The sequence below is a fragment of the Nerophis lumbriciformis genome, linkage group LG36 (genome assembly GCF_033978685.3).
Source record: "Nerophis lumbriciformis linkage group LG36, RoL_Nlum_v2.1, whole genome shotgun sequence".
NCBI classification, from domain to species: Eukaryota; Metazoa; Chordata; class Actinopteri; order Syngnathiformes; family Syngnathidae; genus Nerophis; species Nerophis lumbriciformis.
The window spans coordinates 15735926-15762500 of NC_084583.2; the positions used below are offsets into that span (position 1 = coordinate 15735926).

The 26575-nt window shown below is 39.5% G+C and overlaps 1 protein-coding gene across 1 annotated transcript in view; it reads left to right on the top strand.

Moving 5' to 3' along the window:
- p2rx3a (purinergic receptor P2X, ligand-gated ion channel, 3a) overlaps positions 1-26575 on the top strand; it is a 46391-nt gene that overhangs the window by 16196 nt on the left and 3620 nt on the right. Inside the window, exons 4-9 of the mRNA XM_061930376.2 lie at positions 14343-14412; positions 17499-17595; positions 17676-17753; positions 17815-17956; positions 24503-24639; positions 24722-24815. Of these exons, the coding sequence (XP_061786360.2) occupies positions 14343-14412; positions 17499-17595; positions 17676-17753; positions 17815-17956; positions 24503-24639; positions 24722-24815 (618 nt within the window). The remainder of the gene's footprint in view (positions 1-14342; positions 14413-17498; positions 17596-17675; positions 17754-17814; positions 17957-24502; positions 24640-24721; positions 24816-26575) is intronic.

The window sequence follows — 26575 nt, forward strand, 5'->3', positions numbered from 1 at the left end:
CATAGTGGATCTAACATAATAGTGTGAGAGTCCAGTCCATAGTGGATCTAACATAATAGTGTGAGAGTCCAGTCAATAGTGGATCTAGTTAATAGTGTGAGAGTCCAGTCCATAGTGGATCTAACATAATAGTGTGAGTCCAGTCCATAGTGGATCTAACATAATAGTGTGAGAGTCCACTCAATAGTGGATCTAGTTAGTAGTGTGAGAGTCCAGTCCATAGTGGATCTAACATAATAGTGAGAGTCCAGTCCATAGTGGATCTAACGTAATAGTGAGAGAGTCCAGTCCATAGTGGATCTAACATAATAGTGAGAGTCCAGTCCATAGTGGATCTAACATAATAGTGTGAGAGTCCAGTCCATAGTGGATCTAACATAATAGTGTGAGAGTCCAGTCCATAGTGGATCTAACATAATAGTGTGAGAGTCCAGTCCATAGTGGATCTAACATAATAGTGAGAGTCCAGTCCATAGTGGATCTAACATAATAGTGTGAGAGTCCAGTCCATAGTGGATCTAACATAATAGTATGAGTCCAGTCCATAGTGGATCTAACATAATAGTGTGAGAGTCCAGTCCATAGTGGATCCAACATAAGAGTGAAAGTCCAGTCCATAGTGGATCTAACATAATAGTATGAGTCCAGTCCATAGTGGATCTAACATAATAGTGTGAGAGTCCAGTCCATAGTGGATCTAACATAATAGTGAGAGTCCAGTCCATAGTGGATCTAACATAATAGTGTGAGAGTCCAGTCCATAGTGGATCTAACATAAGAGTGAAAGTCCAGTCCATAGTGGATCTAACATAATAGTATGAGTCCAGTCCATAGTGGATCTAACATAATAGTGTGAGAGTCCAGTCCATAGTGGATCTAACATAATAGTGAGAGTCCAGTCCATAGTGGATCTAACATAATAGTGAGAGTCCAGTCCATAGTGGATCTAACATAATAGTGAGAGTCCAGTCCATAGTGGATCTAGCATAATAGTGAGAGTCCAGTCCATAGTGGATTTAACATAATAGTGAGAGTCCAGTCCATAGTGGATCTAACATAATAGTGTGAGAGTCCAGTCCATAGTGGATCTAACATAATAGTGTGAGAGTCCAGTCCATAGTGGATCTAACATAATAGTGTGAGAGTCCAGTCCATAGTGGATCTAACATAATAGTGAGAGTCCAGTCCATAGTGGATCTAACATAATAGTGTGAGAGTCCAGTCCATAGTGGATCTAACATAATAGTGTGAGAGTCCAGTCCATAGTGGATCTAACATAATAGTGAGAGTCCAGTCCATAGTGGATCTAACATAATAGTGTGAGAGTCCAGTCCATAGTGGATCTAACATAATAGTGTGAGAGTCCAGTCCATAGTGGATCTAACATAATAGTGTGAGAGTCCAGTCCATAGTGGATCTAACATAATAGTGTGAGAGTCCAGTCCATAGTGGATCTAACATAATAGTGTGAGAGTCCAGTCCATAGTGGATCTAACATAATAGTGTGAGAGTCCAGTCAATAGTGGATCTAGTTAATAGTGTGAGAGTCCAGTCCATAGTGGATCTAACATAATAGTGTGAGAGTCCAGTCAATAGTGGATCTAACATAATAGTGTGAGTGTCCAGTCCATAGTGGATCTAACATAATAGTGTGAGAGTCCAGTCCATAGTGGATCTAACATAATAGTGTGAGAGTCCAGTCAATAGTGGATCTAGTTAATAGTGTGAGAGTCCAGTCCATAGTGGATCTAACATAATAGTGTGAGAGTTCAGTCCATAGTGGATCTAACATAATAGTGTGAGAGTCCAGTCCATAGTGGATCTAACATAATAGTGTGAGAGTCCAGTCCATAGTGGATCTAACATAATAGTGTGAGAGTCCAGTCCATAGTGGATCTAACATAATAGTGTGAGAGTCCAGTCCATAGTGGATCTAACATAATAGTGTGAGAGTCCAGTCAATAGTGGATCTAGTTAATAGTGTGAGAGTCCAGTCCATAGTGGATCTAACATAATAGTGTGAGTCCAGTCCATAGTGGATCTAACATAATAGTGTGAGAGTCCACTCAATAGTGGATCTAGTTAATAGTGTGAGAGTCCAGTCCATAGTGGATCTAACATAATAGTGAGAGTCCAGTCCATAGTGGATCTAACGTAATAGTGAGAGAGTCCAGTCCATAGTGGATCTAACATAATAGTGAGAGTCCAGTCCATAGTGGATCTAACATAATAGTGTGAGAGTCCAGTCCATAGTGGATCTAACATAATAGTGTGAGAGTCCAGTCCATAGTGGATCTAACATAATAGTGTGAGAGTCCAGTCCATAGTGGATCTAACATAATAGTGTGAGAGTCCAGTCCATAGTGGATCTAACATAATAGTGTGAGAGTCCAGTCCATAGTGGATCTAACATAATAGTGTGAGAGTCCAGTCAATAGTGGATCTAGTTAATAGTGTGAGAGTCCAGTCCATAGTGGATCTAACATAATAGTGTGAGTCCAGTCCATAGTGGATCTAACATAATAGTGTGAGAGTCCACTCAATAGTGGATCTAGTTAGTAGTGTGAGAGTCCAGTCCATAGTGGATCTAACATAATAGTGAGAGTCCAGTCCATAGTGGATCTAACGTAATAGTGAGAGAGTCCAGTCCATAGTGGATCTAACATAATAGTGAGAGTCCAGTCCATAGTGGATCTAACATAATAGTGTGAGAGTCCAGTCCATAGTGGATCTAACATAATAGTGTGAGAGTCCAGTCCATAGTGGATCTAACATAATAGTGTGAGAGTCCAGTCCATAGTGGATCTAACATAATAGTGAGAGTCCAGTCCATAGTGGATCTAACATAATAGTGTGAGAGTCCAGTCCATAGTGGATCTAACATAATAGTATGAGTCCAGTCCATAGTGGATCTAACATAATAGTGTGAGAGTCCAGTCCATAGTGGATCCAACATAAGAGTGAAAGTCCAGTCCATAGTGGATCTAACATAATAGTATGAGTCCAGTCCATAGTGGATCTAACATAATAGTGTGAGAGTCCAGTCCATAGTGGATCTAACATAATAGTGAGAGTCCAGTCCATAGTGGATCTAACATAATAGTGTGAGAGTCCAGTCCATAGTGGATCTAACATAAGAGTGAAAGTCCAGTCCATAGTGGATCTAACATAATAGTATGAGTCCAGTCCATAGTGGATCTAACATAATAGTGTGAGAGTCCAGTCCATAGTGGATCTAACATAATAGTGAGAGTCCAGTCCATAGTGGATCTAACATAATAGTGAGAGTCCAGTCCATAGTGGATCTAACATAATAGTGAGAGTCCAGTCCATAGTGGATCTAGCATAATAGTGAGAGTCCAGTCCATAGTGGATTTAACATAATAGTGAGAGTCCAGTCCATAGTGGATCTAACATAATAGTGTGAGAGTCCAGTCCATAGTGGATCTAACATAATAGTGTGAGAGTCCAGTCCATAGTGGATCTAACATAATAGTGTGAGAGTCCAGTCCATAGTGGATCTAACATAATAGTGAGAGTCCAGTCCATAGTGGATCTAACATAATAGTGTGAGAGTCCAGTCCATAGTGGATCTAACATAATAGTGTGAGAGTCCAGTCCATAGAGGATCTAACATAATAGTGAGAGTCCAGTCCATAGTGGATCTAACATAATAGTGTGAGAGTCCAGTCCATAGTGGATCTAACATAATAGTGTGAGAGTCCAGTCCATAGTGGATCTAACATAATAGTGTGAGAGTCCAGTCCATAGTGGATCTAACATAATAGTGAGAGTCCAGTCCATAGTGGATCTAACATAATAGTGTGAGAATCCAGTCCATAGTGGATCTAACATAATAGTGTGAGAATCCAGTCCATAGTGGATCTAACATAATAGTGTGAGAGTCCAGTCCATAGTGGATCTAACATAATAGTGTGAGAGTCCAGTCCATAGTGGATCTAACATAATAGTGTGAGAGTCCAGTCCATAGTGGATCTAACATAATAGTGTGAGAGTCCAGTCCATAGTGGATCTAACATAATAGTGTGAGAGTCCAGTCCATAGTGGATCTAACATAATAGTGTGAGAGTCCAGTCAATAGTGGATCTAGTTAATAGTGTGAGAGTCCAGTCCATAGTGGATCTAACATAATAGTGTGAGAGTCCAGTCCATAGTGGATCTAACATAATAGTGTGAGTGTCCAGTCCATAGTGGATCTAACATAATAGTGTGAGAGTCCAGTCCATAGTGGATCTAACATAATAGTGTGAGAGTCCAGTCCATAGTGGATCTAACATAATAGTGTGAGAGTCCAGTCCATAGTGGATCTAACATAATAGTGTGAGAGTCCAGTCCATAGTGGATCTAACATAATAGTGTGAGAGTCCAGTCAATAGTGGATCTAGTTAATAGTGTGAGAGTCCAGTCCATAGTGGATCTAACATAATAGTGTGAGAGTTCAGTCCATAGTGGATCTAACATAATAGTGTGAGAGTCCAGTCCATAGTGGATCTAACATAATAGTGTGAGAGTCCAGTCCATAGTGGATCTAACATAATAGTGAGAGTCCAGTCCATAGTGGATCTAACATAATAGTGTGAGAATCCAGTCCATAGTGGATCTAACATAATAGTGTGAGAATCCAGTCCATAGTGGATCTAACATAATAGTGTGAGAGTCCAGTCCATAGTGGATCTAACATAATAGTGTGAGAGTCCAGTCCATAGTGGATCTAACATAATAGTGTGAGAGTCCAGTCCATAGTGGATCTAACATAATAGTGTGAGAGTCCAGTCCATAGTGGATCTAACATAATAGTGTGAGAGTCCAGTCAATAGTGGATCTAGTTAATAGTGTGAGAGTCCAGTCCATAGTGGATCTAACATAATAGTGTGAGAGTCCAGTCAATAGTGGATCTAACATAATAGTGTGAGTGTCCAGTCCATAGTGGATCTAACATAATAGTGTGAGAGTCCAGTCCATAGTGGATCTAACATAATAGTGTGAGAGTCCAGTCAATAGTGGATCTAGTTAATAGTGTGAGAGTCCAGTCCATAGTGGATCTAACATAATAGTGTGAGAGTTCAGTCCATAGTGGATCTAACATAATAGTGTGAGAGTCCAGTCCATAGTGGATCTAACATAATAGTGTGAGAGTCCAGTCCATAGTGGATCTAACATAATAGTGTGAGAGTCCAGTCCATAGTGGATCTAACATAATAGTGTGAGAGTCCAGTCCATAGTGGATCTAACATAATAGTGTGAGAGTCCAGTCAATAGTGGATCTAGTTAATAGTGTGAGAGTCCAGTCCATAGTGGATCTAACATAATAGTGTGAGTCCAGTCCATAGTGGATCTAACATAATAGTGTGAGAGTCCACTCAATAGTGGATCTAGTTAATAGTGTGAGAGTCCAGTCCATAGTGGATCTAACATAATAGTGAGAGTCCAGTCCATAGTGGATCTAACGTAATAGTGAGAGAGTCCAGTCCATAGTGGATCTAACATAATAGTGAGAGTCCAGTCCATAGTGGATCTAACATAATAGTGTGAGAGTCCAGTCCATAGTGGATCTAACATAATAGTGTGAGAGTCCAGTCCATAGTGGATCTAACATAATAGTGTGAGAGTCCAGTCCATAGTGGATCTAACATAATAGTGTGAGAGTCCAGTCCATAGTGGATCTAACATAATAGTGTGAGAGTCCAGTCCATAGTGGATCTAACATAATAGTGTGAGAGTCCAGTCCATAGTGGATCTAACATAATAGTGTGAGAGTCCAGTCCATAGTGGATCTAGTTAATAGTGTGAGAGTCCAGTCCATAGTGGATCTAACATAATAGTGTGAGTCCAGTCCATAGTGGATCTAACATAATAGTGTGAGAGTCCACTCAATAGTGGATCTAGTTAGTAGTGTGAGAGTCCATTCCATAGTGGATCTAACATAATAGTGAGAGTCCAGTCCATAGTGGATCTAACGTAATAGTGAGAGAGTCCAGTCCATAGTGGATCTAACATAATAGTGAGAGTCCAGTCCATAGTGGATCTAACATAATAGTGTGAGAGTCCAGTCCATAGTGGATCTAACATAATAGTGTGAGAGTCCAGTCCATAGTGGATCTAACATAATAGTGTGAGAGTCCAGTCCATAGTGGATCTAACATAATAGTGAGAGTCCAGTCCATAGTGGATCTAACATAATAGTGTGAGAGTCCAGTCCATAGTGGATCTAACATAATAGTATGAGTCCAGTCCATAGTGGATCTAACATAATAGTGTGAGAGTCCAGTCCATAGTGGATCCAACATAAGAGTGAAAGTCCAGTCCATAGTGGATCTAACATAATAGTATGAGTCCAGTCCATAGTGGATCTAACATAATAGTGTGAGAGTCCAGTCCATAGTGGATCTAACATAATAGTGAGAGTCCAGTCCATAGTGGATCTAACATAATAGTGTGAGAGTCCAGTCCATAGTGGATCTAACATAAGAGTGAAAGTCCAGTCCATAGTGGATCTAACATAATAGTATGAGTCCAGTCCATAGTGGATCTAACATAATAGTGTGAGAGTCCAGTCCATAGTGGATCTAACATAATAGTGAGAGTCCAGTCCATAGTGGATCTAACATAATAGTGAGAGTCCAGTCCATAGTGGATCTAACATAATAGTGAGAGTCCAGTCCATAGTGGATCTAGCATAATAGTGAGAGTCCAGTCCATAGTGGATTTAACATAATAGTGAGAGTCCAGTCCATAGTGGATCTAACATAATAGTGTGAGAGTCCAGTCCATAGTGGATCTAACATAATAGTGTGAGAGTCCAGTCCATAGTGGATCTAACATAATAGTGTGAGAGTCCAGTCCATAGTGGATCTAACATAATAGTGAGAGTCCAGTCCATAGTGGATCTAACATAATAGTGTGAGAGTCCAGTCCATAGTGGATCTAACATAATAGTGTGAGAGTCCAGTCCATAGTGGATCTAACATAATAGTGAGAGTCCAGTCCATAGTGGATCTAACATAATAGTGTGAGAGTCCAGTCCATAGTGGATCTAACATAATAGTGTGAGAGTCCAGTCCATAGTGGATCTAACATAATAGTGTGAGAGTCCAGTCCATAGTGGATCTAACATAATAGTGAGAGTCCAGTCCATAGTGGATCTAACATAATAGTGTGAGAATCCAGTCCATAGTGGATCTAACATAATAGTGTGAGAATCCAGTCCATAGTGGATCTAACATAATAGTGTGAGAGTCCAGTCCATAGTGGATCTAACATAATAGTGTGAGAGTCCAGTCCATAGTGGATCTAACATAATAGTGTGAGAGTCCAGTCCATAGTGGATCTAACATAATAGTGTGAGAGTCCAGTCCATAGTGGATCTAACATAATAGTGTGAGAGTCCAGTCCATAGTGGATCTAACATAATAGTGTGAGAGTCCAGTCAATAGTGGATCTAGTTAATAGTGTGAGAGTCCAGTCCATAGTGGATCTAACATAATAGTGTGAGAGTCCAGTCAATAGTGGATCTAACATAATAGTGTGAGTGTCCAGTCCATAGTGGATCTAACATAATAGTGTGAGAGTCCAGTCCATAGTGGATCTAACATAATAGTGTGAGAGTCCAGTCCATAGTGGATCTAACATAATAGTGTGAGAGTCCAGTCCATAGTGGATCTAACATAATAGTGTGAGAGTCCAGTCCATAGTGGATCTAACATAATAGTGTGAGAGTCCAGTCCATAGTGGATCTAACATAATAGTGTGAGAGTCCAGTCAATAGTGGATCTAGTTAATAGTGTGAGAGTCCAGTCCATAGTGGATCTAACATAATAGTGTGAGAGTTCAGTCCATAGTGGATCTAACATAATAGTGTGAGAGTCCAGTCCATAGTGGATCTAACATAATAGTGTGAGAGTCCAGTCCATAGTGGATCTAACATAATAGTGAGAGTCCAGTCCATAGTGGATCTAACATAATAGTGTGAGAGTCCAGTCCATAGTGGATCTAACATAAGAGTGAAAGTCCAGTCCATAGTGGATCTAACATAATAGTATGAGTCCAGTCCATAGTGGATCTAACATAATAGTGTGAGAGTCCAGTCCATAGTGGATCTAACATAATAGTGAGAGTCCAGTCCATAGTGGATCTAACATAATAGTGAGAGTCCAGTCCATAGTGGATCTAACATAATAGTGAGAGTCCAGTCCATAGTGGATCTAGCATAATAGTGAGAGTCCAGTCCATAGTGGATTTAACATAATAGTGAGAGTCCAGTCCATAGTGGATCTAACATAATAGTGTGAGAGTCCAGTCCATAGTGGATCTAACATAATAGTGTGAGAGTCCAGTCCATAGTGGATCTAACATAATAGTGTGAGAGTCCAGTCCATAGTGGATCTAACATAATAGTGAGAGTCCAGTCCATAGTGGATCTAACATAATAGTGTGAGAGTCCAGTCCATAGTGGATCTAACATAATAGTGTGAGAGTCCAGTCCATAGTGGATCTAACATAATAGTGAGAGTCCAGTCCATAGTGGATCTAACATAATAGTGTGAGAGTCCAGTCCATAGTGGATCTAACATAATAGTGTGAGAGTCCAGTCCATAGTGGATCTAACATAATAGTGTGAGAGTCCAGTCCATAGTGGATCTAACATAATAGTGAGAGTCCAGTCCATAGTGGATCTAACATAATAGTGTGAGAATCCAGTCCATAGTGGATCTAACATAATAGTGTGAGAATCCAGTCCATAGTGGATCTAACATAATAGTGTGAGAGTCCAGTCCATAGTGGATCTAACATAATAGTGTGAGAGTCCAGTCCATAGTGGATCTAACATAATAGTGTGAGAGTCCAGTCTATAGTGGATCTAACATAATAGTGTGAGAGTCCAGTCCATAGTGGATCTAACATAATAGTGTGAGAGTCCAGTCCATAGTGGATCTAACATAATAGTGTGAGAGTCCAGTCAATAGTGGATCTAGTTAATAGTGTGAGAGTCCAGTCCATAGTGGATCTAACATAATAGTGTGAGAGTCCAGTCAATAGTGGATCTAACATAATAGTGTGAGTGTCCAGTCCATAGTGGATCTAACATAATAGTGTGAGAGTCCAGTCCATAGTGGATCTAACATAATAGTGTGAGAGTCCAGTCAATAGTGGATCTAACATAATAGTGTGAGAGTCCAGTCCATAGTGGATCTAACATAATAGTGTGAGAGTCCAGTCCATAGTGGATCTAACATAATAGTGTGAGAGTCCAGTCCATAGTGGATCTAACATAATAGTGTGAGAGTCCAGTCCATAGTGGATCTAACATAATAGTGTGAGAGTCCAGTCCATAGTGGATCTAACATAATAGTGTGAGAGTCCAGTCAATAGTGGATCTAGTTAATAGTGTGAGAGTCCAGTCCATAGTGGATCTAACATAATAGTGTGAGAGTTCAGTCCATAGTGGATCTAACATAATAGTGTGAGAGTCCAGTCCATAGTAGATCTAACATAATAGTGTGAGAGTCCAGTCCATAGTGGATCTAACATAATAGTGTGAGAGTCCAGTCCATAGTGGATCTAACATAATAGTGTGAGAGTCCAGTCCATAGTGGATCTAACATAATAGTGTGAGAGTCCAGTCAATAGTGGATCTAGTTAATAGTGTGAGAGTCCAGTCCATAGTGGATCTAACATAATAGTGTGAGTCCAGTCCATAGTGGATCTAACATAATAGTGTGAGAGTCCACTCAATAGTGGATCTAGTTAATAGTGTGAGAGTCCAGTCCATAGTGGATCTAACATAATAGTGAGAGTCCAGTCCATAGTGGATCTAACGTAATAGTGAGAGAGTCCAGTCCATAGTGGATCTAACATAATAGTGAGAGTCCAGTCCATAGTGGATCTAACATAATAGTGTGAGAGTCCAGTCCATAGTGGATCTAACATAATAGTGTGAGAGTCCAGTCCATAGTGGATCTAACATAATAGTGTGAGAGTCCAGTCCATAGTGGATCTAACATAATAGTGTGAGAGTCCAGTCCATAGTGGATCTAACATAATAGTGTGAGAGTCCAGTCCATAGTGGATCTAACATAATAGTGTGAGAGTCCAGTCAATAGTGGATCTAGTTAATAGTGTGAGAGTCCAGTCCATAGTGGATCTAACATAATAGTGTGAGTCCAGTCCATAGTGGATCTAACATAATAGTGTGAGAGTCCACTCAATAGTGGATCTAGTTAATAGTGTGAGAGTCCAGTCCATAGTGGATCTAACATAATAGTGAGAGTCCAGTCCATAGTGGATCTAACGTAATAGTGAGAGAGTCCAGTCTATAGTGGATCTAACATAATAGTGAGAGTCCAGTCCATAGTGGATCTAACATAATAGTGTGAGAGTCCAGTCCATAGTGGATCTAACATAATAGTGTGAGAGTCCAGTCCATAGTGGATCTAACATAATAGTGTGAGAGTCCAGTCCATAGTGGATCTAACATAATAGTGAGAGTCCAGTCCATAGTGGATCTAACATAATAGTGTGAGAGTCCAGTCCATAGTGGATCTAACATAATAGTATGAGTCCAGTCCATAGTGGATCTAACATAATAGTGTGAGAGTCCAGTCCATAGTGGATCCAACATAAGAGTGAAAGTCCAGTCCATAGTGGATCTAACATAATAGTATGAGTCCAGTCCATAGTGGATCTAACATAATAGTGTGAGAGTCCAGTCCATAGTGGATCTAACATAATAGTGAGAGTCCAGTCCATAGTGGATCTAACATAATAGTGTGAGAGTCCAGTCCATAGTGGATCTAACATAAGAGTGAAAGTCCAGTCCATAGTGGATCTAACATAATAGTATGAGTCCAGTCCATAGTGGATCTAACATAATAGTGTGAGAGTCCAGTCCATAGTGGATCTAACATAATAGTGAGAGTCCAGTCCATAGTGGATCTAACATAATAGTGAGAGTCCAGTCCATAGTGGATCTAACATAATAGTGAGAGTCCAGTCCATAGTGGATCTAGCATAATAGTGAGAGTCCAGTCCATAGTGGATTTAACATAATAGTGAGAGTCCAGTCCATAGTGGATCTAACATAATAGTGTGAGAGTCCAGTCCATAGTGGATCTAACATAATAGTGTGAGAGTCCAGTCCATAGTGGATCTAACATAATAGTGTGAGAGTCCAGTCCATAGTGGATCTAACATAATAGTGAGAGTCCAGTCCATAGTGGATCTAACATAATAGTGTGAGAGTCCAGTCCATAGTGGATCTAACATAATAGTGTGAGAGTCCAGTCCATAGTGGATCTAACATAATAGTGAGAGTCCAGTCCATAGTGGATCTAACATAATAGTGTGAGAGTCCAGTCCATAGTGGATCTAACATAATAGTGTGAGAGTCCAGTCCATAGTGGATCTAACATAATAGTGTGAGAGTCCAGTCCATAGTGGATCTAACATAATAGTGAGAGTCCAGTCCATAGTGGATCTAACATATTAGTGAGAGTCCAGTCCATAGTGGATCTAACATAATAGTGAGAGTCCAGTCCATAGTGGATCTAACATAATAGTGAGAGTCCAGTCCATAGTGGGGCCAGCAGGAGACCATCCCGAGTAGAGATGGGTCAACAGCGCAGAGATGTCCCCAACCGTATGGTGTGTGTATAAGGTAAGACATATTATCTGGCGTTTTGTTTCACAATATTATGCAAAAGCAACTTTCCTTACCTTCTGGTACCTCCATCCATCCATCTTCTTCCGCTTATCTGAGGTCGGGTCGCAGGGGCAGCAGCTTAAGCAGGGAAGCCCAGACTTCCCTCTCCCCAGCCACTTGGTCCAGCTCCTCCCGGGGGATCCCGAGGCGTTCCCAGGCCAGCCGGGAGACATAGTCTTCCCAACGTGTCCTGGGTCTTCCCCGTGGCCTCCTACCGGTCGGACGTGCCCGAAACACCTCCCGAGGGAGGCGTTCGGGTGGTGCGTTCTGGTACCTGCTGATCTGTATTTGGGATCTGCATAAATCCTGAAAAATTGCGCACGTCTGCCTTTGTAGTCCGTGCCGACACCGTAGTCAATAAGCTTCTTCTTTTTCTCTATCTTCTTGTTATGTGACATTCATCCTCTGCTGTTGCCATTTCTAATATAAAGTAGTGTAAAGTTCTTACTTATATCTGTCAGTAAACTCACCATGAAAGCGCTAAAACATACCGGTGTAGTGAGTTTACATTATTCACCCAAGGAACTTTAGTTATTAGAGAGATGCTGCTCCGTTATTGATTGAAGTAAAGTCTGAATGTCATTAAAACAGTTAGCGCCATCTTTTGACACTTCTTCCACGCCCGTCCTTGCACGCTACACCGCTACAACAAAGATGACGGGGAGAAGACGCTGTCCAAGTGGAGGCACGTAAATAGGACCGCCCACAAAACGGCGCATCCTGAAGAGTCTGTCAGAAAGTGACTTGAAGATGATCTGTGTATGTATGTATATATATATATATATATATATATATATATATATATATATATATATATATATATATATATATATACATATACATATATATATATATATATATATATATATATATATATATATATATATATATATATATATATATATATATATATATATATATAAAATAAAATAAAGAAAAAGGGATGTCAAATTAGTTTTTGAGTTATGGCCATTTGTAACCGTGAATAGTTATAAATGTATAAAGATTTGCCTCATAATATTATGACACAATTCCCGATGCATTTGATTATTACATTTTGCACGTACACTGTAAAAAAAAATTTAGTTTTTACAGTAAAAAATTGACAGGATTTTACAGCTTATTACTATCAATAGAAAAGCAATACCTTTTTTTATGGTAAAATTATGGCAACTGAGCTGCTTTTTTTTTTTTTTTTTTATCGTAAAACGGTTGTTGTTTTTATGGTCTATTACTGTAATGGAAAAAAAACCGGAACCATAGGGTTTTGGTTTTTTTACGGTAAAATAAAAAATGGCAGCTCAGTTGCCTGAATTTTACCCTAAAATCTGCTGTCATTTTTACATTTTTACTGTACAAGTTGATGAATAACTTGCATTGAAATCAATAGTCAAACAGATAAGTATTGTTGTTGTTTTTTAAAAATGGAAAAAAAAAAATGTTTGGAATGTATAAATTATTTTTGCATTATTAGATAATATTCAAGTTTAAAATATATTCAATTTAATGCAGCATGTGGGTTTTTTTCTGTCAAATCAGAAAAAATGTATACATTTAGTATGAAAACTGTCAGGTTCAAACACTGACTATTAAACAGGACAAGAAGCAAAGAATCAAACAGAGACAGAATTAAATTTGGCTCAATTTGAGGAGAAACGTCTGGTCTGTACTCTTGTACAGTCTCCAGCACGCTCTGGCGAAAGATTGTACGCCTCCTCCTTTATTTGGACTTTCTCTGACCACATGGCAACAGCTGCTTCTAAGGGACGAGGGTCGTAAACAGTTCACAGAAAAGTTCGTAAAACAGTTCAAAGAAGCTGTCAGGTTCAAACACTGATGACATCTATTAAACAAGACAAGAGGCAAAGAATTAAACAGAGACAGAATTCAATTTGGACTCAATATTGAGGAGAGTCGTCTGTACACTGTACCCTTGCACAGTATCTCAGCACGCTCTGCCAAAAGATTGCACGCCTCCTTCTTTTATTTTGGACCCTCCCCGACCACCTGGCCACGGCTGTTTCCAAAGGACAAAGGTCTCAAAAAGTTCACAGAAACGGTCGTAAACAATTCACAGGAAAGGTCAGTTCAAAAAGAGTTAGTAAAATAGTTCAAAAAGAGTTCCATAAAATAGTTCAAAAAGAGTTCGTGAAATACTTCAAAAAGAGGTCGTCTGGAAATTGGGCAGATCCTGTCATCTCTCCGCTTTGAAGTCATTGGGTTAGAACAATATCTTTCTGTTGATTACCATACATGAAAGAACACGGGAACACCTTCATCTTGCATTTTGAACAAAGAACCACCATCACCTGTTATGTAGACCACAAGGAAGTCTTTTACTTTTAGAAAAAAAATCATAATAATATGACCCCTTTAATGCGCCTTATAATTAAAAAAAGAGAAAAAAATAGACCATTCATTTTTATTTTTTTATTTATTTAAATAAAATAAAAATAAAAAATAAAAAAAATAAAATTAAAATAGACCATTCTTTGGCAGTGTGCCTTATAATCCGTAAAATAAGGTACTAATCCTCCTCTTTGATTTCTGTGCTTTTTATTAAATCTTAACAGTCTAAATTAACCTCCGATTATATCCTTAATTGTGTTGTTTTGTGTTTCAGACTGGAAGGAGGTTTAACTGTACAACAGACTACGACTGTCAAGAACATATACCCTCCATCCTCACTAATGGTAAAACAAACAAAAACCCACCTTGTTTGTTCTTGCTTGTCTCCACACTGTGGGGATTGGACCCGTCGTTTATGTTGTCTGAATGCATGTTACCCAATACTGCACGTCTTATCAACTTTCCCAAATTTACGATAAGGCTTGAATTTTTTTTTTTTTTTTTTACCTGAAAAAATTGAGTAAATCATCACTTTTGTTTTCATTCCAAAATTTGAGAACAATAATAACAAAAATAAAATATATTAAAAAAAATTGGATAAAACAAAAACATAAAAAATGGAGATACTGTTTTTCATTGGACCTTTTTTGTATAATTGATGTATTTTTTCTATTATTATAATTATACTTTAATGCCCGAGAGTAGTTAAAAAATGTGAAACACAAATAACTTAACTACCGTATTTTTCGGATTAGAAATCGCAGTTTTTCTCATAGTTTGGCCGGGGGTGCGATTTATACTCTGGAGCGACTTATATGTGAAATTATTAACACATTAGCGTAAAATATCAAATAATATTATTGAGCTCATTCACGTAAGAGACTCGACGTATATCAGCACGTTCTCAGTTGGTTATTTACGCCTCATATAACGTACACTTATTCAGCCTGTTGTTCACTATTCTTGATTTATTTTAAATTGCCTTTCAAATGTCTATTCTTGCTGTTGGCTTTTATCAAATACATTTCCCCCAAAAATGCGACTTATACTCCAATGCGACTTATATATGTTTTTTTTTCTTCTTTATTATGCATTTTCGGCCGGTGCGACTTATACTCCGAAAAATACGGTATTTGTTTATTAGAACTTGAATAGTTTATTTATGTATATAAAAAGGCTTTAAAAAAACCTTATTTTTAAAAAAGCCTTTTTCTAGATATATGCATACTAGTTCTAGCTATTTGGCTGTTCTAGTTTTTATTATTATTTATTTTTTATTATCTTTATTTTTATTTATTTTATATATATATATTTTTTTAATACACTGTAGCACTTTGAGGTTGTTTACTCAATGTAAAGTGATTTTTTACAAATAAAATCTATTATTATTATTATTATTTAATGATTATTTACTTACTCATTGCATATTAATTTATTCATTCATTGACTGTTGCGTTACAAATAGAGAACAAAGAAATGTGTTAAAAACTGGGATGTTAGGAAAACGGGTTGGATTAAATAGGCTTTGATTCTTGCAGCTCTTTTTCGGACACGCTGTCGTGAAAAACTGCAAATATGTGCAGTGATTGTACTTCAGATGTATCCACGTTTTTATTATTTGTTTAGGTTTTTATTTTTATTGGTTTTGGAGCAACATATGTTGCCATCCAAGCAACGTTATCATGGACGCCCCTGCTTATTTCAGCAAGACAATGCCAAGCCACGTGTTACAACTAGGGATGATGTTTGATAAGAAATGATCGAGTTCGAGCCTATTATCGAATCCTCTTATCGAACCGATTCCTTATCGATTCTCTTATCGAATCCAGATAGGTTGTTGTATATGGAAAAAAACACAATATTTGGTTGAACAAAATCTCACTTTTATTTTATAAGAAAAAAATAGAATAAAATAAATAAATAAATATTGACTGTAACCCCCCTAAAAAATAAATAAATAAATAAATATTGACTGTGGTTACCCAAAGTAGATTAAGTGGGATTTTTCAGAAAAACAAATATATACAGTAACACAAAAACAACCTGTCTCTGTGATCACTATAGGTGTATAAATAATAATATAGTGTTAAATAAAATCAGTCCCTTGGGCACAAAACTGAAAATAATACAGCTCTCCAAAAAGTGCACTTCTGCTGCTATTGGAACATACTAACTACACACACAGGCAGACAGCTAACAAACAATCCAAGACGTCTAATAAAGTTCCAAAGCAGATTAATCCATTTAGGCTCTTTATTGTTGTTGATCTTGCTTTGTCTTTTCCTATCTTTACTTTTGTCTTGCACTGGACTGTTATTTTTATTTTTTTTTAAACTGAAATACACACAATGACAAATGTATAAGCTATGTGATTCAATTAAAATACTGAAATGTAATACACAATTTGTAAATATTCGCTTCACACAAATATACAGTACTATCATCAAACAAATACTTCTGAGTGTTGAAACTATTTCAATGGTGGAAATACACGACTGGCAGCCATTTTAAGTCCTCAAAACATCCATTTAAACAGTGCACAATTTTTCAATAAACATCTTAGTATCAAATTTAGCCACTTTCCATCTTAATATTGAGTTACATAAACAAGTTAAACAGTTTACTTACAGACTTATCTTTTCCAAGGCTTGTAAGAGTTAACACAACTTGTCTACTTCTCAATTGTCTCATGAACTGGACTAACATCGTCAACCCGGAAGTGCCCAAACTATTGACGCGTAGTATTTTCATATCGCCACAAGGTGTCAGTAAGAGTCTACAATCAAATGGGCATAACATTGCCCATTTGGGATTCGTTCCCAGGGATTCCAATAAAGAACCAACTCTTTTTCTTTACTATAGTGGTCTCGATAACCGGTACCAGTTCTCAAAAAGGGATTCGAGTCCGAGGACTCGGTTCTTTTCTTATCGAACAACCGAGAAAACCGGTTTCGGGCATCATCCCTAGTTACAACAGCGTGGCTTCATAGTAAAAGAGTGCGGGTACTCCCATTGAAAATGTGTGAAGGCTAAAATATGAGAAGGGAGACTGTTGAACAACTTAAGCTGTACATCAAGCAAGAATGGGAACGAATTCCCTCAGTTCTCAAACCTTTACTGAGTGTTGTTAAAAGGAAAGGCCATGTAACACAGTGGTAAAAATGCCCTTTTTGCAATGCGTTGCTGCCATTAAATTCTAAGTTCATGATTACTTGCCAAAAAAAGGACTAATATCTTGTCTTTGCAGTCTATTCAATTGAATATAAGTTGAAAAGGATTTGTTGTATTCTCTTTTTATTTAGCATTTACACAACGTGCCAACTTCATTGGTGTTGTAACATGATATAATATGACAAGACGTTACAAGTGAATGACTTGGACTTTTTTGAATGGAATGGTGCTGAGGTCTAAAGGATTGTTGCTGCAACAGGACAGATCACAGGAACTTGTATCGCCAACGTGACGGGGTCCAACGGGGCGTGCGAGATCGAGGGATGGTGCCCGGCCGAGAACGACAGAACCTACGTGTGAGACTTGACGGCCCGTCGCCCTCTCTTCCCACCTTCCAAAGCTGCGTTCTCACCCTCTCTTCTGTTCCTCCCTGCAGCGAGCCCATGAAAGACCTGGTGAACTTCACCATCTTCATCAAGAACAGCATCCGCTTCCCTCTCTTCAACGTCACCAGGTAGGCCGCCCATGGCCGGGGGGTCCACGCTTGGTGATGCGTGATCATGACTTGCTTCTAGGGGGAACTTCCCGTCCAACATGACGTCGGCTCAGATCAAGAAGTGCAAATACCACCCGGACGAGAACCCTTTCTGCCCCATCTTTAGTGTGGGAGACGTGCTGAGTTACACCAGTCAGAACGTCACCCGCCTCCTGGATAAGGTGCTCTTCATTCTCCGATATTGCCTTTTATACTTAACACAGAGCAATGCTGCGATTGCAAAATAAATGTACCGTGTTTTCCGGACTATAAGGCGCACTTAAAATGTTTTTTTTTCCCCTCAAAACTGAAACAGTGCGCCTTATATAAGGAATACGTTTTGGTTGACCTCACTGTCAGGTTCAAACGATGATGACATCTATTAAACAAGACAAGAAGCAAGGAATCATGCAGAGACAGAGTTAAATTTTGCTCAATGAGGAGAGACATATTGGGCTGCACACTCAGTTTCAGTTCCAACCTATGAATTAAGGCACAGCCCACGTGCTCCTCTATTTATAAGGCGCACTTAAAATATATATTTTTCCTCAAAACTGAAACAGTGCGCCTTATATAAGGAATATGTTTTGGTTGACCTCACTGTCAGGTTCAAACGATGATGACATCTATTAAACGAGACAAGAAGCAAGGAATCATGCAGAGACAGAGTTAAATTTTGCTCAATGAGGAGAGACGTATTGGGCTGCACACTCCGTTTCAGTTCCAATCAATGAATTGAGGCACAGCCCACATTCTTCTCTATTTATAAGGCACACTTTTTTTCACAATTTTTTTCTTCAAAACTCAAACAGTGCGCCTTATATAAGGAATACGTTTTGGTTGACCTCACTGTCAGGTTCAAACATTGATGACATCTATTAAACGAGACAAGAAGCAAGGAATCATGCAGAGACAGAGTTCGATTTTGCTCAATGAGGAGAGACGTATTGGGCTGCACACTCAATTACAGTTCCAACCTACGCCTTAAGGCACAGCCCACGTGCTCCTCTATTTATAAGGCGCACTTAGAATATATATTTTTTCCTCAAAACTCAAACAGTGCGCCTTTATTTAAGGAATACGTTTTGGTTGACCTCACTGTCAGGTTCAAACACTGATGACATCTATTAAACAGACAAGAAGCAAGGAATCATGCAGAGACAGAGTTCAATGTTGCCCAATGAGGAGAGACGTATGGGGCTGCACACTCAGTTTCAGTTCCAACCTATGAATTAAGGCACAGCCCACATTCTCCTCTATTTATAAGGCGCATTTTAAATATTTTTTTTCCTCAGAACTCAAACAGTGCGCCTTATATAAGGAATACGTTTTGCTCCATGAGGAGAGACGTATTGGGCTGCACACTCAGTTACAGTTCCAACCTACGCCCTAAGGCACAGCCCACGTGCTCCTCTATTTATAAGGCGCACTTAAAATGTATTTTTTTCCTCAAAACTGAAACAGTGCGCCTTATATAAGGAATACGTTTTGGTTGACCTCACTGTCAGGTTCAAACACTGATGACATCTATTAAATAGACAAGAAGCAAGGAATCATGCAGAGACAGAGTTCAATTTTGCTCAATGAGGAGAGACGTATGGGGCTGCACACTCAGTTTCAGTTCCAACCTATGAATTAAGGCACAGCCCACATTCTCCTCTATTTATAAGGCGCACTTTAAATATTTTTTTCCTCAGAACTCAAACAGTGTGCCTTTATATAAGGAATACGTTTTGCTCCATGAGGAGAGACGTATTGGGTTGCACACTCAGTTACAGTTCCAACCTACGCCCTAAGGCACAGCCCACGTGCTCCTCTATTTATAAGGCGCACTTAAAATGTATTTTTTTCCTCAAAACTGAAACAGTGCGCCTTATATAAGGAATACGTTTTGGTTGACCTCACTGTCAGGTTCAAACACTGATGACATCTATTAAATAGACAAGAAGCAAGGAATCATGCAGAGACAGAGTTCAATTTTGCTCAATGAGGAGAGACGTATGGAGCTGCACACTCAGTTTCAGTTCCAACCTATGAATTAAGGCACAGCCCACATTCTCCTCTATTTATAAGGCGCACTTTAAATATTTTTTTCCTCAGAACTCAAACAGTGCGCCTTATATAAGGAATACGTTTTGTTCCATGAAGAGAGACGTATTGGGCTGCACACTCAGTTACAGTTCCAACCTACGCCCTAAAGCACAGCCCACGTGCTCCTCTATTTATAAGGCGCACTTAAAATGTATTTTTTTTCTCAAAACTGAAACAGTGCGCCTTATATAAGGAATACGTTTTGGTTGACCTCACTGTCAGGTTCAAACGATGATGACATCTATTAAACGAGACAAGAAGCAAGGAATCATGCAGAGACAGAGTTCGATTTTGCTCAATGAGGAGAGACGTATGGGGCTGCACACTCAGTTTCAGTTCCAATCTATGAATTAAGGCACAGCCCACGTGCTCCTCTATTTATAAGGCGCACTTTAAATATTTTTTTCCCCTCAAAACTCAAACAGTGCGCCTTATATAAGGAATACGTTTTGCTCAATGAGGAGAGACGTGTGGGGCTTTACACTCAGTTACAGTTCCAACTTACGCCCTAAGGCACAGCTCACGTGCTCCTCTACTTATAAGGCACACTTAAAATATGTTTTTTTTCCTCAAAACTCAAACAGTGCACCTTATATAAGGAATACGTTTTGGTTGACCTCACTGTCAGGTTCAAACATTGATGACATCTATTAAACGAGACAAGAAGCAAGGAATCATGCAGAGACAGAGTTCGATTTTGCTCAATGAGGAAAGACGTATTGGGCTGCACACTCAATTACAGTTCCAACCTACGCCTTAAGGCACAGCCCACGTGCTCCTCTATTTATAAGGCGCACTTAGAATATATATTTTTTCCTCAAAACTCAAACAGTGCGCCTTTATTTAAGGAATACGTTTTGGTTGACCTCACTGTCAGGTTCAAACACTGATGACATCTATTAAACAGACAAGAAACAAGGAATCATGCAGAGACAGAGTTCAATGTTGCCCAATGAGGAGAGACGTATGGGGCTGCACACTCAGTTTTAGTTCCAACCTATGAATTAAGGCACAGCCCACATTCTCCTCTATTTATAAGGCGCATTTTAAATATTTTTTTTCCTCAGAACTCAAACAGTGCGCCTTATATAAGGAATACGTTTTGCTCCATGAGGAGAGACGTATTGGGCTGCACACTCAGTTACAGTTCCAACCTACGCCCTAAGGCACAGCCCACGTGCTCCTCTATTTATAAGGCGCACTTAAAATGTATTTTTTTCCTCAAAACTGAAACAGTGCGCCTTATATAAGGAATACGTTTTGGTTGACCTCACTGTCAGGTTCAAACACTGATGACATCTATTAAATAGACAAGAAGCAAGGAATCATGCAGAGACAGAGTTCAATTTTGCTCAATGAGGAGAGACGTATGGGGCTGCACACTCAGTTTCAGTTCCAACCTATGAATTAAGGCACAGCCCACATTCTCCTCTATTTATAAGGCGCACTTTAAATATTTTTTTCCTCAGAACTCAAACAGTGTGCCTTTATATAAGGAATACGTTTTGCTCCATGAGGAGAGACGTATTGGGTTGCACACTCAGTTACAGTTCCAACCTACGCCCTAAGGCACAGCCCACGTGCTCCTCTATTTATAAGGCGCACTTAAAATGTATTTTTTTCCTCAAAACTGAAACAGTGCGCCTTATATAAGGAATACGTTTTGGTTGACCTCACTGTCAGGTTCAAACACTGATGACATCTATTAAATAGACAAGAAGCAAGGAATCATGCAGAGACAGAGTTCAATTTTGCTCAATGAGGAGAGACGTATGGGGCTGCACACTCAGTTTCAGTTCCAACCTATGAATTAAGGCACAGCCCACATTCTCCTCTATTTATAAGGCGCACTTTAAATATTTTTTTCCTCAGAACTCAAACAGTGCGCCTTATATAAGGAATACGTTTTGTTCCATGAAGAGAGACGTATTGGGCTGCACACTCAGTTACAGTTCCAACCTACGCCCTAAAGCACAGCCCACGTGCTCCTCTATTTATAAGGCGCACTTAAAATGTATTTTTTTTCTCAAAACTGAAACAGTGCGCCTTATATAAGGAATACGTTTTGGTTGACCTCACTGTCAGGTTCAAACGATGATGACATCTATTAAACGAGACAAGAAGCAAGGAATCATGCAGAGACAGAGTTCGATTTTGCTCAATGAGGAGAGACGTATGGGGCTGCACACTCAGTTTCAGTTCCAATCTATGAATTAAGGCACAGCCCACGTGCTCCTCTATTTATAAGGCGCACTTTAAATATTTTTTTCCCCTCAAAACTCAAACAGTGCGCCTTATATAAGGAATACGTTTTGCTCAATGAGGAGAGACGTGTGGGGCTTTACACTCAGTTACAGTTCCAACTTACGCCCTAAGGCACAGCTCACGTGCTCCTCTACTTATAAGGCGCACTTAAAATTTTTTTCCTCAAAACTCAAACAGTGCACCTTATATAAGGAATACGTTTTGGTTGACCTCACTGTCAGGTTCAAACACTGATGACATCTATTAAACGAGACAAAAAGCAAGGAATCATGCAGAGACAGAGTTCGATTTTGCTCAATGAGGAGAGACGTATTGGGCTGCACACTCAGTTACAGTTCCAACCTACGCCCTAAGGCACAGCCCACGTGCTCCTCTATTTATAAGGCACACTTAAAATATTTTTTTTTCCTCAAAACTCAAACAGTGCGCTTTATATAAGGAATACGTTTTGGTTGACCTCACTGTCAGGTTCAAACACTGATGACATCTATTAAACAGACAAGAAGCAAGGAATCATGCAGAGACAGAGTTCGATTTTGCTCAATGAGGAGAGACGTATGGGGCTGCGCACTCAGTTTCAGTTCCAACCTATGGATTAAGGCACAGCCCACATTCTTCTCTATTTATAAGGCACACTTAAAATGTATTTTTTTCCTCAAAACTGAAACAGTGCACCTTATATAAGGAATACGTTTTGGTTAACCTCACTGTCAGGTTCAAACACTGATGACATCTATTAAACGAGACAAGAAGCAAGGAATCATGCAGAGACAGAGTTCGATTTTGCTCAATGAGGAGAGACGTATTGGGCTGCACACTCAGTTTCAGTTCCAACCTACGCCCTAAGGCACAGCCCACGTGCTCCTCTATTTATAAGGCGCACTTAAAATATATTTTTTTCCCTCAAAACTCAAACAGTGCGCTTTATATAAGGAATACGTTTTGGTTGACCTCACTGTCAGGTTCAAACACTGATGACATCTATTAAACAAGACAAGAAGCAAGGAATCATGCAGAGACAGAGTTCGATTTTGCTCAATGAGGAGAGAAGTATTGGGCTGCACACTCAGTTTCAGTTCCAACCTATGAATTAAGGCACAGCCCACATTCTCCTCTATTTATAAGGCGCATTTTAAATATTTTTTTTCCTCAGAACTCAAACAGTGCGCCTTATATAAGGAATACGTTTTGCTCCATGAGGAGAGACGTATTGGGCTGCACACTCAGTTTCAGTTCCAACCTACACCCTAAGGCACAGCCCACGTGCTCCTCTATTTATAAGGCGCACTTAAAATATATTTTTTTCCTCAAAACTCAAACAGTGCGCCTTATCTAAGGAATACATTTTGGTTGACCTCACTGTCAGGATCAAACACTGGATGACATCTATTAAACAGACAAGAAGCAAGGAATTATGCAGAGACAGAGTTCGATTTTGCTCCATGAGGAGAGACGTATGGGGCTGCACACTCAGTTTCAGTTCCAACTTATGGATTAAGGCACAGCCCACATTCTTCTCTATTTATAAGGCACACTTTTTTTCACAATTTTTTTCCTCAAAACTCAAACAGTGCACCTTATATAAGGAATACGTTTTGGTTGACCTCACTGTCAGGTTCAAACACTGATGACATCTATTAAACAGACAAGAAGCAAGGAATCATGCAGAGACAGAGTTCAATTTTGCCCAATGAGGAGAGACGTATTGGGCTGTACACTCAGTTCCAACTTACGCCCTAAGGCACAGCCCACGTGCTCCTCTATTTATTTGGGAGGTCCCTGGTTACATCACTGAGGCTGCTTCTGAAGGAAGGTTGGGTAATTTCTGCAGCCCCAGTTAGACACAATATATGACTATTCAGAAATGGAAATGTGCTGACACTCGTGATATCGCCCTGTCTCTGCTTTGTCTGCGTCAAGGTACTCGATGTTCGCCCTTGGCAGTCAGCAGGCCGGGTCTGGACGCAAACACTGATACGGGACGACTCGCAATCCAAGATTGCAAGTTGTCCCTTTGCATGGATAGAAAAGTACAACTTCAGCACAATTGATAATAACTTTAGCAACGGCCTTTAAGCGTAAGAGTTGTGTGATAACTTATACATAATTATTTTAACACTTACCGACATCAAAGCAATTTATTTGGTAGATGGTGTAATGATAAGTGTGACCAGTAGATGGCAGTCACACATAAGAGATAAGTGTAGGCTGCACCGTTTGATGTGCTTCAATATAGTACCTAGTATATTGTACTAGACATATATTTCTATCACTGTAATTTATTTAGGTTTTTTTAGTATTAGCTTCTCAGTTTGTTTCCAGTCCACACATTTCCTTACAAATGTCCAATATCTGTGCTCTTTGTCGACCAGGGTGGTGAAATAGGAATAAACATAGAGTGGAAGTGTAATCTGGATCTAGATATAGAATATTGTGTTCCCAAGTACTCTTTCACCAGACTGGATGCACCTTTTGAGAAGAACGCTGTCTCTGAGGGCTTCAACTTCAGGTTGGTTGCTTGTCACTGCACGGCTTGTGTTGTCATCGCCAGCTTTTTGTCAACCAGTGTCCCCTTTTTCCTTTTCACGCAGATTCGCCAAATATTACAAGACGGAGAACAATACCGAATTCCGGACACTGCACAAGGTGCACGCGATCCGCTTCGACGTCATGGTGACTGGAGCGGTGAGTTAGGAGGATGTTTTTATCCCCTTTCAGTCTTTCATTGTACAATTATCAATGAAGCAAACCTATCTGTCCACATGTTCTTATTATACAGCCTTAATGAACTTTTTTGTCCTCAACATTCTACACAAAATACCCCATGACGACAATGTGAAACAGGTTTTTTTTCAAAAATGATTGCAAATGTATCAAAACCTAAGTACGTGTACGTAATTATTTTACAGTCTAAGCCGTGAAGCTCAAAAGTGAGAGATCAGCGGCATCTTGTTTGAACTGATCATCCATGAGATGTTCCTATAGCTGTGGTAAATAAATAAAAAATACTTCAGGCAGTCATTTGCTGCCAAAGATGCATGAACAAAGTCTTGAGCAAAGGCTGTGAATTCTTATGTACATTAGATAAAATACAAACCCCAAAAGCAGTGAAGTTGTCACGTTGTGTAAATGGTAAATAAAAACAGAATGTAATGATTTGCAAATCCTTTTCGACCTATATTCAATTGAATAGACTGCAAAGACAAGATACTTAACGTTGGAACTGGAAAACGAATGTGTCCGTCTCCAATATTGTCCACACTTGTCTCCATCCAACACCAGCGCACTCTTAAACGATACTTATCATTTAAACTGGGAAGCTTTGTTATTTTTTGCAAATATTAGCTCATTTGGAATTTGACGCCTGCAATGTGTTTAAAAAAAAGCTGGCACAAGTGACAAAAAAGACTGAGAAAGTTGAGGAATGCTCATCAAAACACTTATTTGGAACATCCCACAGGTGAACAGGCTAATTTGGGAACAGGTGGGTGCCATGATTGGGTATAAAAGCAGCTTCCATGAAATGCTCAGTCATTCACAAACAAGGACGGGGCGAGGGTCACCACTTTGTCAACAAATGCCTGAGCAAATTGTTTAAGAACAACATTTCTGAAGCAGCTATTGCAAGGAATTTAGGGATTTCACCATCTATGCTCCGTAATATCATCAAAAGGTTCAGAGTATCTGGAGAAATCGCTGCACGTAAGCGATTATATTACGGATCTACGATCCCTCAGGCGGTACTGCATCAAAAAGCAACATCAGTGTGTAAAGGATATCGCCACATCGGCTCAGGAACACTTCAGAAAACCACTGTCAGTAACTACAGTCGGTCGCTACATCTGTAAGTGCAAGTTAAAACTCTACTATGCAAAGCGAAAGCCATTTATCAACAACACCCAGAAACGCCGCCGGCTTCGCTGGGCCCGAGATCATCTAAGATGGACTGATTCAGAGTAGAAAAGTGTTCTGTGGTCTGACGAGTCCACATTTCAAATTGTTTTTGGAAACTGTGGATGGCGTGTCCTCCGGACCAAAGAGGAAAAGAACCATCCGGATTGTTCTAAGCGCAAAGTGTAAAAGGCAGCATGTGTGATGGTATGGGGGTGTATTAGTGCCCAAGACATGGGTAACTTACACATCTGTGAAGGCACCATTAATGCTGAAAGGTACATACAGGTTTTGGAGCAACATATGTTGCCATCCAGGCAACGTTATTCACGGACGCCCCTGCTTATGTCAGCAAGACGATGCCAAGCCACGTGTTACAACAGCATGGCTTCGTAGTAAAAGAGTGCGGGTACTAGACTGGCCTGCCTGTAGTCCAGACATTGAAAATGTGGTGCAATATGAAGGCTAAAATATGAGAAGGGAGACTGTTGAACAACTTAGGCTGTACATCAAGCAAGAATGGGAAAGAATTCCACTTCAAAACTGTGTAGTTT